The 14,885-nt window shown below is 41.9% G+C and overlaps 1 protein-coding gene across 2 annotated transcripts in view; it reads right to left on the minus strand.

Annotated features, from left to right (window-relative positions):
• Nucleotides 1-14,885, minus strand: part of acad11 (acyl-CoA dehydrogenase family, member 11) — a 34,404-nt gene that overhangs the window by 19,169 nt on the left and 350 nt on the right. For both annotated transcript variants that reach the window (XR_003691447.1, XM_028568894.1), the window contains exons 2-8: nucleotides 14,691-14,790; nucleotides 11,971-12,096; nucleotides 11,567-11,728; nucleotides 11,290-11,454; nucleotides 11,063-11,204; nucleotides 10,783-10,904; nucleotides 240-349 (exon numbers count right to left, since the gene is read on the minus strand). Coding sequence is in view for 1 of the 2 variants with exons in the window: in XM_028568894.1 (XP_028424695.1) it covers nucleotides 240-349; nucleotides 10,783-10,904; nucleotides 11,063-11,204; nucleotides 11,290-11,454; nucleotides 11,567-11,728; nucleotides 11,971-12,096; nucleotides 14,691-14,790 (927 nt within the window). In the remaining variant the exon portion in view is untranslated. The remainder of the gene's footprint in view (nucleotides 1-239; nucleotides 350-10,782; nucleotides 10,905-11,062; nucleotides 11,205-11,289; nucleotides 11,455-11,566; nucleotides 11,729-11,970; nucleotides 12,097-14,690; nucleotides 14,791-14,885) is intronic.

Below are 14,885 nucleotides of genomic sequence, written 5' to 3' on the forward strand. Positions count from 1 at the left end.
TCAAACTATATTACTGCACATTGATGCAATTTACTAAAATAAATACCTAATTAACAATCTAGAACTTGTATTAACTTCTATCAAACTCAGTGGGTGTCTGTGACAGCTTACGGATAACATTACACCAGCACAAACATCAATCATCTTTTAAAAGTAATTTATTAGTCACTGTATTGATACAACAGCAAATGTAAAACAACCACATGCATTTTCTTACACAACTCTAGTAACCAACCAACCTGCTGTGTGCAAGCTGCAAGGCAACCTTAGCCAAGGGCTCCACATACTGGCCGAACTCAGCTGCATTGGGAGCACTGGCATTACCCAGAAGGTGGCGGGCATAGATCCCCTGACAGATAGAAATGGTGGATAACAGAGAATGATAAATATCAGACTAAAAGCTAACCAGATCCATCTAGGTCCCTCTGTAATTACAGTAATAAGACAATACAGTACCAATCCATTATGAGACATTTCAAGTGTCCCAACAATGTAATACCACATTTAGAATTTCACTGTACTATATACCTAAAATAAAAAAAATAAAAAAGAAAAAAGAAAGAAAAAAAGGCAAATAAGTATATAAGTATTCAGATCCTTTACTTAAGTAAAATAAATAATACCACACTGTAAAAAATACTCTGTTACAAGTAAAAGTTCTGCATTGAAAATGTTACTTTTCTAAGGAAAATGTAGTTAAAATATCATATTTTAGAATCTGGAAACGATCCAAACAGTTCTGTGTTTAATGGTCTAATCATTTCAGCTTTACTTGTAAGCCGTTATATTGTTGGGTAGTTTCATTTATAATAAAATCATCATGTTACATCGTATTTTATTAACTACATGTTTTTGTGTCCAAAATCTTTGGAACGAGGTAGTGAATAGAACAAGGAAGGAGAGTGGTAGGAAAAGGAAAAAAGAGCAGACTTGCGCTAGTGGGTCAGATAATGATGGGAGAGACGTTGGGGGGAGAGGTCAGAACACTGGAGTAACTAATATGGTGGTGAGATTTGAGGAAGAAGGGGGAGTGAAGAAGTTTGATCCTCTAAAGTTGACACAAATCATTCAAAGGCAAGTTGGTGAGGTGAGGTATGCGAGGGTTTTGGGGGATGGGAATTTGCTAATAGGCTGTAATACAGAAGAGGAGGTGGAAAAGGTGAAAAAATTGACTAGCGTTGGGAAAGTTAAGATATATGTACAGGTTGGGGAAAAGAGGTTCAGTGGATGTAAGGGGGTGGTTTTTGGGATTTCCCTAAATGTCAGTATGAAGGTATTGATGGAGAACTTGAAGGTGAGGAGTAATTCTATAAAGAGTGTGAGGAGATTGACCGCTGGAGTGGAAAAAAGGGAAACTGAAGGTATCGTGATAGAGTTTGAGGGAGAGTTGCTACCTAAGGAGGTGTATCTTGGCTTTCTGAAGTATAATATAAGAGAGTTTGTGCCGAAGCCTATGAGGTGTTTCAATTGTCAGGAGTTTGGGCATGTGGCTAGAATGTGTAAAAGAAAGAGGAGATGTGCCAGGTGTGGTGGGGATCATGAGTATGGAAAATGTGGAGAGGGTGTGAAACCAAGGTGCTGTAATTGTGGAGGCAGTCACAGCGTTGCTTATTGGGGTTGTGAGGTGTTGAAAAAGGAGGTGGAGGTACAACAGATAAGGGTAAGGGGAAAAGTTTCATATGCTGAGGCAGTCAAGATGGCAGGCCAGAAAAGACAGGTGGAAGGGGAAGGTGGCAGAGAGAGGGAAGCAGCAAAAGACCACAGGAGAAACAAAGTTTGGAGAGAGAAGAAGAACTTGGTAACGTTTATAGCGGGAGTTATTAATGCAACCTGTGAGATTAAATCTAAAACTGAACGGATTCAGATTATTGTGAAAGCAGCAGAACATAATTTGGGTATGAGAGGGTTAAAATGGGAAGAAGTGAATGATGAGCTTAGAGTGCAATCTGGCCAAGAGGTAACGTGTTTCAGTTGATATTAATAGTGTTGTTAATTCTACAATGGAATGCAAGGAGTTTATTATCGAATGGACAAGATTTCAAACAGTTTATTGTAAGTAGGAGAGATAAACCAGACATTGTTTGTGTTCAAGAGTCCTGGTTACTTTCTAGGCTAGACTTTATTTTATATGGGTATTTGGCGGTGAGAAGAGATAGAAGAGACGGGAGAGGTGGAGGATGTGTCACTTTTATAAAACAAGGCCTTCCTTATAGAGTACTGGGTATAGGGAATGAACAAGAATATGTGGTAGTGAAGGTGTGGGCTGTGGAAATGGAGTTGGTAATTGTAAATTATTATAATCCCTGTAAGAGATTAGAGTTACGCTTACTTGAGGAGGTAGAAGGCCAGGATAGTAGGAACATTATGTGGTGCGGTGATTTTAATGGGCACAACATGTTGTGGGGGAGTGATAGCACAGATAAAAATGGATTGGTGCTTGAGGAGCTGTTAGATGAGAGGAACCTGGTTTGTTTAAATTATGGTAGTAAAACGAGAATAGATATTACGGTGGGTAAAGAATCTGTGCTTGATCTCACATTTGTATCTAGTACTATAGTACCAATATGTGATTGGTTTGTGTATCAGGAAGGGACTATAGGAAGTGATCATTATCCAATCTGGTGTAAAATAAATGTTAATACCTCGTTGGTTAGCGAAGGATCAGGGGGGAAATGGATCCTTGAAAAGGCAAATTGGGGTAAATTTTTGCAGGTCAGCGATAAATGTCTAAATCAGGCCAATGCGGAAATGTCTATAGAGTCACTTGACAGTTACATAAAGCAAGGCATAATATTGGCAGCATTGGAATCCATTCCTAAAAGTAAAGGTAGTAAGAAGAGGAAAGTAGTGCCATGGTGGGATGATGAGTGTAAGGAAGCTGTGAGGAATAGAAACAGGGCTTTCAGAATAGTGAAACGGACTCATAATTTTCAGCATATGATACAATACAAGCAAGCTCAGGCTGTAGTGCGGAGGACAGTGAGACATGCTAAAAGGTCACATTGGAGGAATTATTGTGATACGATTGGTAGCAAAACGCAAGTGGGTGAGGTGTGGAGTATGATAAAAAAGATGGGAGGTGATAGAAGGGAGGGAGTTACCCAGTTCTGACTGAAGGGAATGTGACAGCAGTAACTAATAAGGAAAAGGCAGAGTTGATGGCAGTTACATTTGTTAAAGTGCATAGCTCGGATAATTTGTCTGTAGCTGAGAAAAGAGGTAGAGGAAAAACAAAAGCGGACAACATGGAGGCTCTATGCAGGAAAGTTAAGTGTGATGGTGATGGTCTGAGTGTCCCTTTCAGTATGGGGGAATTGAGGAAAGCACTGGATAAGTCGGGTATGACTGCGCCTGGTAAAGATGAGGTTTGTTATAGTATGATAAAGCATTTAAATTCTGATGGCTTGGAGAAATTATTGTTGTTATATAACAAAGTTTGGGAGGAGGGTAACATGCCAGAGAGTTGGAAAGAGGCGTTGATTGTACCAATACGGAAACCAGGTAAAGATTCAAGCAGGCCTGGGAATTATAGGCCAATTGCATTGACTTCACACATTTGTAAATTAATGGAGCGTATGATAAATGAGAGGTTAGTACATTTTATTGAAAGTAGAGGCCTGATGGCAGCTTATCAAAGTGGTTTTCGGAAAGTTAGGAATACTATGGATCCAGTGGTGTGTTTAGAGGATGAAATAAGGAAAGCCCAAGTAAATAAAGAGACAGTGGTTGCAGTGTTTTTTGATGTGGAGAAAGCTTATGATATGTTATGGACTGAGGGGCTGCTAATAAAGTTACATCAGATTGGAGTTGGGGGGAATATGTTCAATTGGATAATGTTTTTTTTGGATAAAAGGACCATACGAGTGAAGATAGGTTCTGAGGTATCCAGCATGTTTGTTGTTAAAAATGGGACGCCTCAGGGGAGTGTATTGAGTCCGACGCTTTTCTCTATTATGATAAATGATGTGTATGTGAATATTCCGATGGAAATAGGTAGATCACTGTTCGCTGATGACGGAGCTATGTGGAAAAGAGGGAGAAATATTGACTATTTGATTAAGAAAATGCAGGATGCAGTTACGCGAGTGGCAGACTGGGGAACACAATGGGGTTTTAAATTTTCAGTGGAAAAAACTAAAACTATGTTCTTTACAAGGAAGAAACTCCATGAGTGTAATCTGACACTATATGGAAATAAGTTGGAGAGAGTTGATACTTTTCGTTTTTTTAGGTGTGTATTTTGATATGAGACTCACGTGGAAAGAACATGTTAGACAGGTGGTTAGTAAATGTAAAAAGGTGATCAATGTTATGAGATGTCTTGCAGGTTTGGAGTGGGGGGCGGACTTTACATCACTGAAGTATATATATCAAGTCTTAATACGATCTAGGTTGGATTATGGCAGTATTGTATATGGATCTGCAGCTAAATCTGTACTCTCTGACCTGGATGTTATTCAGGCCCGTGCACTGAGGATTTGTTTGGGGTCGATGAAAACTGCTCCAGTTTGTGCTTTGGAAGTTGAGGCAGGTGAAATGCCATTGTGGCTCCGTAGGAAACAGCTTATGGCCAATTATTGGATAAATTTAAAAGGCCATGATGTCTGGCATCCTACAAAGAGGGTATTGGAGAATTGCTGGGAGAGGGGTAAAGAGAGAAAGGCAAGTTTTGGATGGATAGGTGAGGAAATAGCAGAGCAGATGAAAGTCCAGGAAATTGAATTTTGCTCAACTGTTCTGTGGCCTGTGATGCCAGCCTGGATGCTGAATATTGCTTGTGTAGACCTGGAGTTGTTGAATATTAAGCGCAAGAATAAGATAGTTGACATAGTTCAAGAATATTACGATTATAGAGATAGAAATTATGGTGGGTATGTACAGGTTTTTACTGATGGATCAAAAGATTTACTGACAGGGGCAACGGGGGCTGCAGTGGTGATTCCCAGTTATCAGACTGGAGTCAGTAGGAAAACCTCAGACTATTTAAGTGTGTATGCTGTTGAATTGTTAGGTATTTTGTTAGCTGTACGAGTGGATAAATTGGCAAAGGAGGCGGTTAAGAAGGGTGCTGTGGAACTGAATACTAAACTATCAAAGTCAGAGGGGAAAAGCATTGTGTGGGAAGAAATTTCCAGACAGTGGCAACAGTATTGGGATGGTGGAAATAAGGGGAGGAAATTGCATATGATTCAGGCTAAGGTAGGCCAAGGAGGGATGAGTTACAGTGGGTTTAACCGACAAGAACAAGTAATCGTCAGTAGGCTGAGAATAGGTCACAGTAGATTAAATGGTACACTTTTTATATTAGGGAAACATCCGACTGGCCTGTGCAATGTATGTGAGGTAATGGAGACAGTGGAGCATGTATTAATGTCATGCAGGAAATATGTCCGAGAAAGAGAGGTTATGTTTGCTGGACTACGGAAATTAGGTTTAGGTGAACTCAGGATTACAGATGTCCTTGAAAGTGGTGTTATTATGAATGGACGGAAATATCTATTTGCGTTTTTGAAAGGTACTGGTGTTTTTAGGAAATTGTAGTATATTGGTCTGAATAAATAAGATATTGAGAAATTGTCAATAGGAGGCAGTAATGCAACGACTTGGAGGCCAACTGCCGTTAAACTCTAAAGAAGAAGAAGAAGAAGAAGTCCAAAATCTTACTTTGTAAAGTAACTAAAGGGACGAACGCTTTGGACGTGCTGACGTGTAAGGTGAGCGTATTGTGTCACTTCCGGTGTTCCTGTGTTAACCAAGGGGGTAAGCTTCGCTTCAGAACTCGAGCCATCATGGCGCCATTTTGTTGCTAACTGGCCATCACCTCCTGTTAGCATTCCGCTGACCGCCATTTTTTTTTACGTCACTTGACTGCGAATAACTTTACATCTGAAGCGTTTAAAGACTATTTGTCCGTTGTTTAGTTCCAAAGAAACACGACAATGTATAAAAGGCTCCATTACCTTGTACCTCACGTTATGGCTCCGTAGCAGACGTTTTTGTAAAAATAAGCTAACGATTGTGTCATAACCAAGTGACTTACTGTCGCATAGTAGAGGAATTACCGTATAGTACAGGAGAAGCTCGCAGGCAGTTTCGACTTACATGAGAAGTTTAGGTTTAATTACTAATGTTAACTAGCATGTTAGTGATCAATAATTAGCCTGTGCCCATGTTATCTCCTTACATACACCTACAGTCTCCGTATCTGTAAGATTGGGAATGATTGAGATTTCTCTTGGCACAGCTACTAGAAGACTTCCAACTTTCAGACACGTTGCTCACGTCACATTCTCTCAGTTGGAGGCTGCGCAGTAAAGCTGGCCATCACCGGAAAAGTGCTTCTAATAGCCTTCACTGGTCTCCGTCCAGAGCATAGACAGTATATAATGGACCAATAGACCCCGTTGCTCTGGAGGTACAAGGTAATGGAGCGTTTTATACATTGTCGTGTTTCTTTGGAACTAAACAACGGACAAATAGAGTCTTTAAACGCTTCAGATGTAAAGTTATTTGCAGTCAAGTGACGTAAAAAAAAAATGGCGGTCAGCGGAATGCTAACAGGAGGTGATGGCCAGTTAGCAACAAAATGGCGCCATGATGACTCGAGTTCTGAAGTGAAGCTTACCCCCTTGGGACGGAGCCGCTCTCATATCAAAAAATCTGACTGAGTTTATCAGACCTAAACCATGACAACCCAAGTTTGATATTAGTAATCAGGGGTGCAGTACTACGCGCCCCCCTGTGCTTCCGTTGGAGCAGTCACCCACTCATAGTCTAATAAGCACGGTGTCTTTTCCCAGACTCAGATCGGTTAAATCAAAAGGTAAACAAAAGATGCGCTGTACTTAACAACCTAATTGGAATTAAAACGACTGCAACGATAGAACAAAAAAGGAAAATTAGATGTGGACTATTAAATATTAGATCTCTGTCTTCTAAAGCATTATTGGTAAACGAGTTGATATCAGATAATAACATTGATTTATTTTGTCTTACTGAAACCTGGCTGGGCCATGAAGACTATGTTAGTCTAAATGAAGCCACTCCTCCCAGTCATATTAATACCCAAATTCCTAGAGGCTCAGGCCGAGGAGGGGGAGTTGCAGCCATCTTTGATGCAAGCCTGTTAATTACTCCTAAACCTAAATTAAATTATAACTCCTTTGAAAGTCTTGTTCTTAATCTTCAACATCCAAAATGGAAAACATTACAGCCAATTATATTCGTTATTTACAGGGCTCCAGGTCCGTATTCTGAATTTTTATCTGAATTCTCAGAGTTTTTATCATGTTTAGTCCTTAAATCAGACCAAATACTTATTGTAGGTGATTTTAATATCCATGTGGACGTTGACAATGATAGCCTTAGTACTGCTTTCAACTCATTACTGGATTCAAATCGGTTTCAGTCAGAGTGTGCACAAGGCGATGCACTGTTTTAACCACACCCTCGACCTTGTGCTGGCATATGGTATTGAAATTGAGGATTTAATAATATTTCCGCAGAATTTGGTATTATCAGATCATTCTTTAATCACTTTCGAATTCTTACTACCTGACTATATTAAATTAGATAAAAGCTTCTACACCAGATGCCTATCTGACAGTGCTATAGCTAAATTTAAAGAAGATATTCCAACAGCATTCAACTCTATGTCATGCCTTAACATAACAGAGGACCTCTATGTTAACCTCAGTCCCTCTCAAATTGATACATTTGTAGACGGTGCTACGACTTGCCTACGGACGACCTTAGACTCCATTGCTCCCCTGAAAAAGAAGATGATGAAGCAAAGGAAATTAGCACCTTGGTATAACTCCCAAACTCGCAAATTAAAACAAATCTCGCGAAACCTCGAATGTAAGTGGCGTTCCACAAAAGTGGAAGAATCTCGTTTGGATTGGCAATAAAATCTCAAAACCTATAGGAAGGCCCTAAGAAAGGCCAGATCAGACTATTACTCATCACTAATAGAAGAAAACAAGAACAACCCAAGGTTTCTTTTCAGCACTGTAGACAGGCTGACAGATAGTCACAGCTCAACTGAGCCATCTATTCCTCTAGCTCTGAGTAGTGATGACTTCATGAGCTTCTTTATTGATAAAATTACAACAATTAGAGATAAAATCCGTCACCTTTTGCCCTCAACTTCTAACGGTTCACCTTTAAACGCAGAGTCGCTAGAAATAACGACTAGTCTCAACATATACTTAGACTGCTTTTATCCTATAGACCTTCAACAATTAATGTTAAAGATATCCTCAGCTAAGCCATCTACCTGTCTCTTAGACCCCATCCCAACGAGATTACTCAAAGAAGCGTTACCCGTGGTAAACACTTCATTACTATATATGATCAATATGTCCTTATTAACAGGTTATGTACTGCAGTCATTTAAAGTAGCTGTGATAAAACCTCTTCTGAAAAAAACCCACACTCGATCCTGAGGTCTTAGCAAACTATAGACCTATATCTAACCTTCCCTTTCTATCCAAGATCCTTGAGAAGGTGGTTGCTAATCGGTTACATCATTTTCTACATAGCAATAGTTTATTTGATGACTTTCAATCAGGATTTAGAAAGCATCATAGCACAGAGACGGCACTGGTGAAAATTACTAACGACCTTTTAACTGCTGCAGACAAAGGACTTGTCTCCATTCTTGTTTTACTAGATCTTAGTGCTGCATTTGACACTACTGACCATTCAATCCTGTTACAGAGATTGGAACACTTGGTTGGCATTAAAGGAATTGCTCTAAGCTGGTTTAAGTCCTATTTCTCTGATCGATCTCAATTTGTTAATGTTAATGATAAATCCTCCAAGTACGCTAAAGTTAGCCATGGGGTTCCTCAAGGCTCAGTGCTTGGACCAATTCTATTCTCCTTATATATATGCTTCCTCTAGGCAATATCATTAGGAAACACTCAATTAACTTTCACTGTTATGCGGATGACACCTAATTATACTTGTCAATCAAACCAGACGAAACCAGTCAGCTAGCTAAATTTCAAGCGTGCATTAAAGATATAAAATCCTGGATGACCTATAATTTTCGGATGTTAAACCCTAACAAAACTGAAGTTATTGTACTGGGACCTAAACACCTCAGAACCTCATTATCTAAAGACATAGCTACTCTGGATGGTATTGCCCTGGCCTCCAGCACTACTGTCAGAAATTTAGGAGTTATTTTTGATCAGGATATATCCTTTAATGCCAATCTAAAACAAACCTCAAGAACAGCCTTTTTTCATCTTCGTAACATTGCCAAAATTAGGAATATCCTGTCTCAAAACGACGCTGAAAAACTAGTCCATGCATTTGTTACGTCCAGGCTGGACTATTGTAATTCCCTACTGTCAGGTTGCTCAAATAAGTCCCTTAAGACTCTCCAGCTGATCCAGAATGCTGCAGCGCGTGTTCTCACAAGAACTAAGAAAAGAGATCATATTTCTCCTGTATTACTTCTCTGCACTGGCTTCCTGTTGAATCCAGGATTGAGTTTAAAATCCTTCTCTTGACCTACAAAGCTCTGAATGGTCTAGCACCATCATATTTAGAAGAGCTCCTAATACCCTATTGTCCCACTAGAGAACTGCGCTCCCAGAATGCAGAGTTACTGGTGGTACCTAGAGTCTCTAAAAGTAGAATGGGAGCCAGAGCCTTCAGTTATCAGGTTCCTCTCCTATGGAACCAGCTCCCGATCTGGGTTCGGGATCAGAAACTGTAATCGCTTTCAAGAATGAACTTAAAACTCTTCTATTTGATAAAGCTTATAGTTAGGGAGTGAGGAGTTGCAGTGTTCACCTAACTGGCCCACCTGCTTCTCTTCATAATTGTTAGATTAATAATACATAACAAAGTAGAGGGAGGTAGGCCAGCCAAGCCCGATCCGGCAGGGGGAGAGTTCTAAGCCCGAAAAAGCTACCTCTCCTTATGACCTGTCTCTCTTAGTTACGCTGTTATAGTTCTAGACTGCCGGGGGACTTCCTTCCTTTGACACACTGAGCTGCTCTCTCCTCTCCCTTTATATTACTATTTGTGTGTATCCCGTCCCAAAAATGCTTGTTACTAATCCTAGCTTCTGGGGAGTTTACTCCCCGGAGTCCTTATTTTTTTCCCCCCAGCGTATTTCCTTGGAGAACATTGGAACCAAGATTCTGGTTCCAGCTGTCGCCGTGGTCCTGCTGCACTCCCTGCTGAGCTCAGCGGTGCCCTGCAATGTCATGCTGCGTCCTGCTGAACCCTGCTGCTTCCTGCTGAACCCTGCAGCTTCCCGCTACATCCAGTCACTGTTCCATTATTAATGTGACTATTATTGCCACTGTTCATCACACCCCCAACCGGCCCGTCAGACACCGCCTACCAAGAGCCTGGGTCTGTCCGAGGTTTTCCTCGCCACTGTCGCACTGCTTGCTTTTGAGGGAATTACTGTAATTGTTGGAATTGTTGGGGAGTGTGGTCTAGACCTACTCTATCTGTAAAGTGTCTCGAGATAACCTATGTTATGATTTGATACTATAAATAAAATTGAATTGAATTAAAGCTGTCAGATTAATGTAGTGGAGTGAAAAGTACAATATTTCTCTCCGAAATGTGTTGGAGTAGAAGTAGAAAGAGGCATGAACAGAAGTAAAGTACAAGTAACATATTTATAATATATATAATAATATTTGTACTTAAGTACAGTACTTGAGTAAATGCACTTAATTACATTCCACCACTGCAAATAAGGACAAAATTGCAGTTGAACTTTGTACTTAAATAATAGGTACAAACCTGAGCAATTCCTCCCATTTTAAAGACAGACATGGCCAGGTAGAAATTCAACTGTGGCAGAGCACATGGGATACCCCGGCACCGGCAGTAAATGGAGATCAGGTCATCCACAGTCGGGATACCTGCTCATTGGTTGGAGAGACAAGGAGACGGATAAGGCACAACAATTAGTGGAACAGATACTATGTATATACACACATGTATGTTTAGACAAAAATGTTAGAGCACCGGATGTCCATATATTAGAGCAAACGTTCCATATTTGTTATTTGTTTGTTACCTTCTATTCCTTTTAAGCTGCCCATTGTGCTGACGATGTTCAAGCCTGTAGGCCAGTAGTGAGGCATGAGGAAGTAGGCCAAGTCTGCCAAGGGCTGCCCAGTGGTAGACAGTTCCCAGTCCAACAGTGCCATAACACGTGCCTAATGACATCGAACACACTTTGTAGAGCATTACTGTCACATGAAGCAGACAATGTCGGTAAAGCAATTGTTTGCAACGTTGTACCTCTGTTGGATGGAATATCAAGTTGTCCAATCGGAAATCTCCATGGACAAGCGTGACCTCGTTATCATTGGCTGGCAAATTCTTCATCAACCAATCAGACAGTTCGTTCATGGCTGAAACGTCTCTGTGGGCTGTTGCAGTGTACTGCCTTGTCCAGGTAGACACCTTTAGAGATGGAAAGCCACTTTTGAATGTCAAAACTCTAACTCCCCTTTTCCAGGCAAGACGCATAACATTATTTTGATGTATAGAATAAGCTACAGTGTGTTGTGCTCACTTGTCTCTTGCAGTAACCTGATCCTTTTCCATATCCTTCGAGGTTCAGTGATGCCAGGTCCAGTGAATGTAGCTTTGCCAACGCTTCCACTGCAGCCACATATAGAGCAGTTCTCTCTGCTGGACTCACTCCAGGGAGACGAATATCCCTGAATATACGCCCCTGCTCAATAGGGAGGAATAAGCAAGAGTATCTTTTTTTCACAATAATTATCTTTTCATCTCATCTCATTATATAACGGTAAAGTACGTATTTAGAAGCCAAAATCAGCTTGTGTCAGCAAGCAAACACAGTTGAGTCCAAATTCCGTCTTATCATTAGACTATAGAACAAAGGTCAAGCAAAACAGTAATAAATATACAAGCTGCAGGGAAACTGTGAAATTTGGCCTTGGTAGAACTTACCCTCACATGCTCCATTAAGTAGAACTCCGTTCCAATGATCTCAACATCAGTGCAGTGCAAGAGAGGCTGAGGTACAGGGAAGCCAGCAGAGAAAAGAGCTTTCTGCACCCGATACTCCCTGTCCACCTATAAACAAAGTCATAAAGCTCCACCATTCTATACTGAAACATCACAGAGACTCACTTTTTTTTTGTTTTCACAGGTCACACACAACCCTTAACCCCAATCGCTCCATTGGAGCTGCTCAGTGGCCAGCAGACCAGACTGGGGTTGTACTGGGCAGCTTCCAGGTGTGAATGTGTGTAACCGTGTGAATGTGATCAGGGCTTTCCTTCAAAAGAGAGGCTCTCTTTCAGTGAAACTCCCCTGAATAAATAAAAGGCTTCTGGGAAAGGACTATATTATTTTGTATTAATCGTAATAACGATGCAGACAGTTTTCAGTTGGTACACTTCCAATTCATTAATTCCAAATAATTGTTAGCCTAAAGAGTGTTTTGTTAGTGCACAACAGGTCGGCTGAACATGCAAAAATGTTAAATTTGTGAACAGACAAGCATACAATTTGCAATAAAATAATATTTTCATGGGTTTAAATGGTACGGCCTCCCTGATCTAAACCAGAGTGGTTGTTTGTTGTTGGACTTCTGTGCTAGTCATGGATTGTCTATAACGAACACCATGTTCGAACATAGGGATGCTCATAAGTGTACCTGGTACCAGAGCACCCTAGGCCGAAGGTCAATGATCGATTTTATAATCGTTTCATCTGATCTGAGGCCGTATGTTTTGGACACTCGGGTGAAGAGAGGGGCAGAGCTGTCAACCGATCACCATCTGGTGGTAAGTTTTGTCAGGGGGTGGGGGAAGACTCTGGACAGACCTGGTAAGCCCAAACGTGTAGTGCGGGTAAATTGGGAACGTCTGGAGGAGGCCCCTGTCCGACAGACTTTCAACTCACACCTCCGGCGGAGCTTTTCGTGCATCCCTGTGGAGGCTGGGGGCATTGAACCCGAGTGGACAATGTTCAAAGTTTCCATTGCTGAAGCTGCGGCGAGGAGCTGTGGTCTTACGGTCTTAGGTGCCTCAAGGGGCGGTAACCCACAAACACTGTGGTGGACACCGGTGGTCAGGGAAGCCGTCCGACTGAAGAAGGAGTCTTCCCGGGATAGGTTATCCCAGAGGACTCCGGAGGCAGTGGCAGGGTACCGAAGGGCCCGAAGGGCTGCAGCCTCTGCTGTGAAAGCGGCAAAGCAGCAGGTGTGGGAGAAGTTTGGAGAAGGACTTTTGGTCGGCACCAAAGTGCTTCTGGAAAACTGTTCGCCACCTCAGGAGGGGGAAGCGGGGAACCATCCAAGCTGTGTACAGTAAGGATGGGACACTGTTGACCTCAACTGAGGAGGTAATAGGGCGGTGGAAGGAGCACTTTGAGGAACTCCTGAATCCGACTAATACGCCCTCTGTGTTAGAGGTAGAGCTGGAGGATAACGGGGGATTGTTGTCGATTTCCCAGGCGGAAGTCACTGATGTAGTCAAACAACTCCACAGTGGCAAAGCCCCGGGGATTGATGAGATCCGTCCAGAAATGCTCAAGGCTCTGGGTGTGGAGGGGCTGTCCTGGTTGACACAACTCTTCAACATTGCGTGAAAGTCTGGAACAGTGCCAAAGGAGAGGCAGACTGGGGTGGTGGTTCCCCTTTTTAAAAAGGGGGACCAGAGGGTGTGTGCCAATTACAGGGGTATCACACTTCTCAGCCTCCCTGGTAAAGTCTACTCCAAGGTGCTGGAAAGGAGGGTTCGGCCGATAGTCGAACCTCGGGTTGAGGAGGAACAATGCGGATTCCGTCCTGGTCGTGGAACAACGGACCAGCTCTTCACTCTTGCAAGGATCTTGGAGGGAGCATGGGAGTATGCCCAACCGGTCTACATGTGTTTTGTGGATTTGGAGAAGGCGTATGACCGGGTCCCCCGGGAGATACTGTGGGAGGTGCTGCGGGAGTATGGGGTGAGGGGGTCTCTACTCAGGGCCATCCAATCTCTGTACGACCAAAGTGAGAGCTGTGTCCGGGTTCTCGGCAGTAAGTTGGACTCGTTTCAGGTGAGGGTTGGCCTCCGCCAGAGCTGCGCTTTGTCACCAATCCTGTTTGTAATATTTATGGACAGGATATCGAGGCGTAGTCGGGGCGGGGAGGGGTTGCAGTTCGGTGGGCTGGGGATCTCATCGCTGCTCTTTGCAGATGATGTGGACCTGATGGCATCATCGGCCTGTGACCTTCAGCACTCACTGGATCGGTTCGCAGCCGAGTGTGAAGCGGTTGGGATGAGGATCAGCACCTCTAAATAAGATCTTAAGCCATTAAGATTTTAGTTATTTCAAGGAAATTAACCACTTATTCTAAACTCAACAAAACAATACCTTGATTTAAATAACTGTCTTAGAAATCTGTCTGCATTTCCTCAAATTATAGTTGTTTCCAAGAAATTTGAAAATCTATTTGTTGCTTAAGTTTTGCAATATAAACAGTGAAGATAATGCATTTGTCAAACTCAAATAAACACATGGATTTATTTGTGACTGGCCCTTTTATCTTTATAGTTGGCTAAATATGTCAAAATCAATTCAGTTTCGTCCCTTGCTACACACAACAATGCTGCAAACTAATTCTAGTGCTCAACATTATTTTGACCAAAGTTGTTTATTTGTCAAAAACCTTACGTTACCTTGTGAGCTCCTGGCATCAGCTCACCAGGGGGTTTCTTCCTGAGAACATAGTTGTTTGAGGGTGTTTGGATTAGGAAGGTTGGGTTTGATTGCCCAGCGCTGAAAAGACAATTTGGTTAGCGTGTTATCATTTAGCTAAACATGCGCTTCGGAGTAGAGAAACTTTCAAAAAAACTGTCTGTCTGTCTATCTTA

This window comes from Perca flavescens, chromosome 22 (assembly GCF_004354835.1).
Source record: "Perca flavescens isolate YP-PL-M2 chromosome 22, PFLA_1.0, whole genome shotgun sequence".
Taxonomy (NCBI): Eukaryota; Metazoa; Chordata; class Actinopteri; order Perciformes; family Percidae; genus Perca; species Perca flavescens.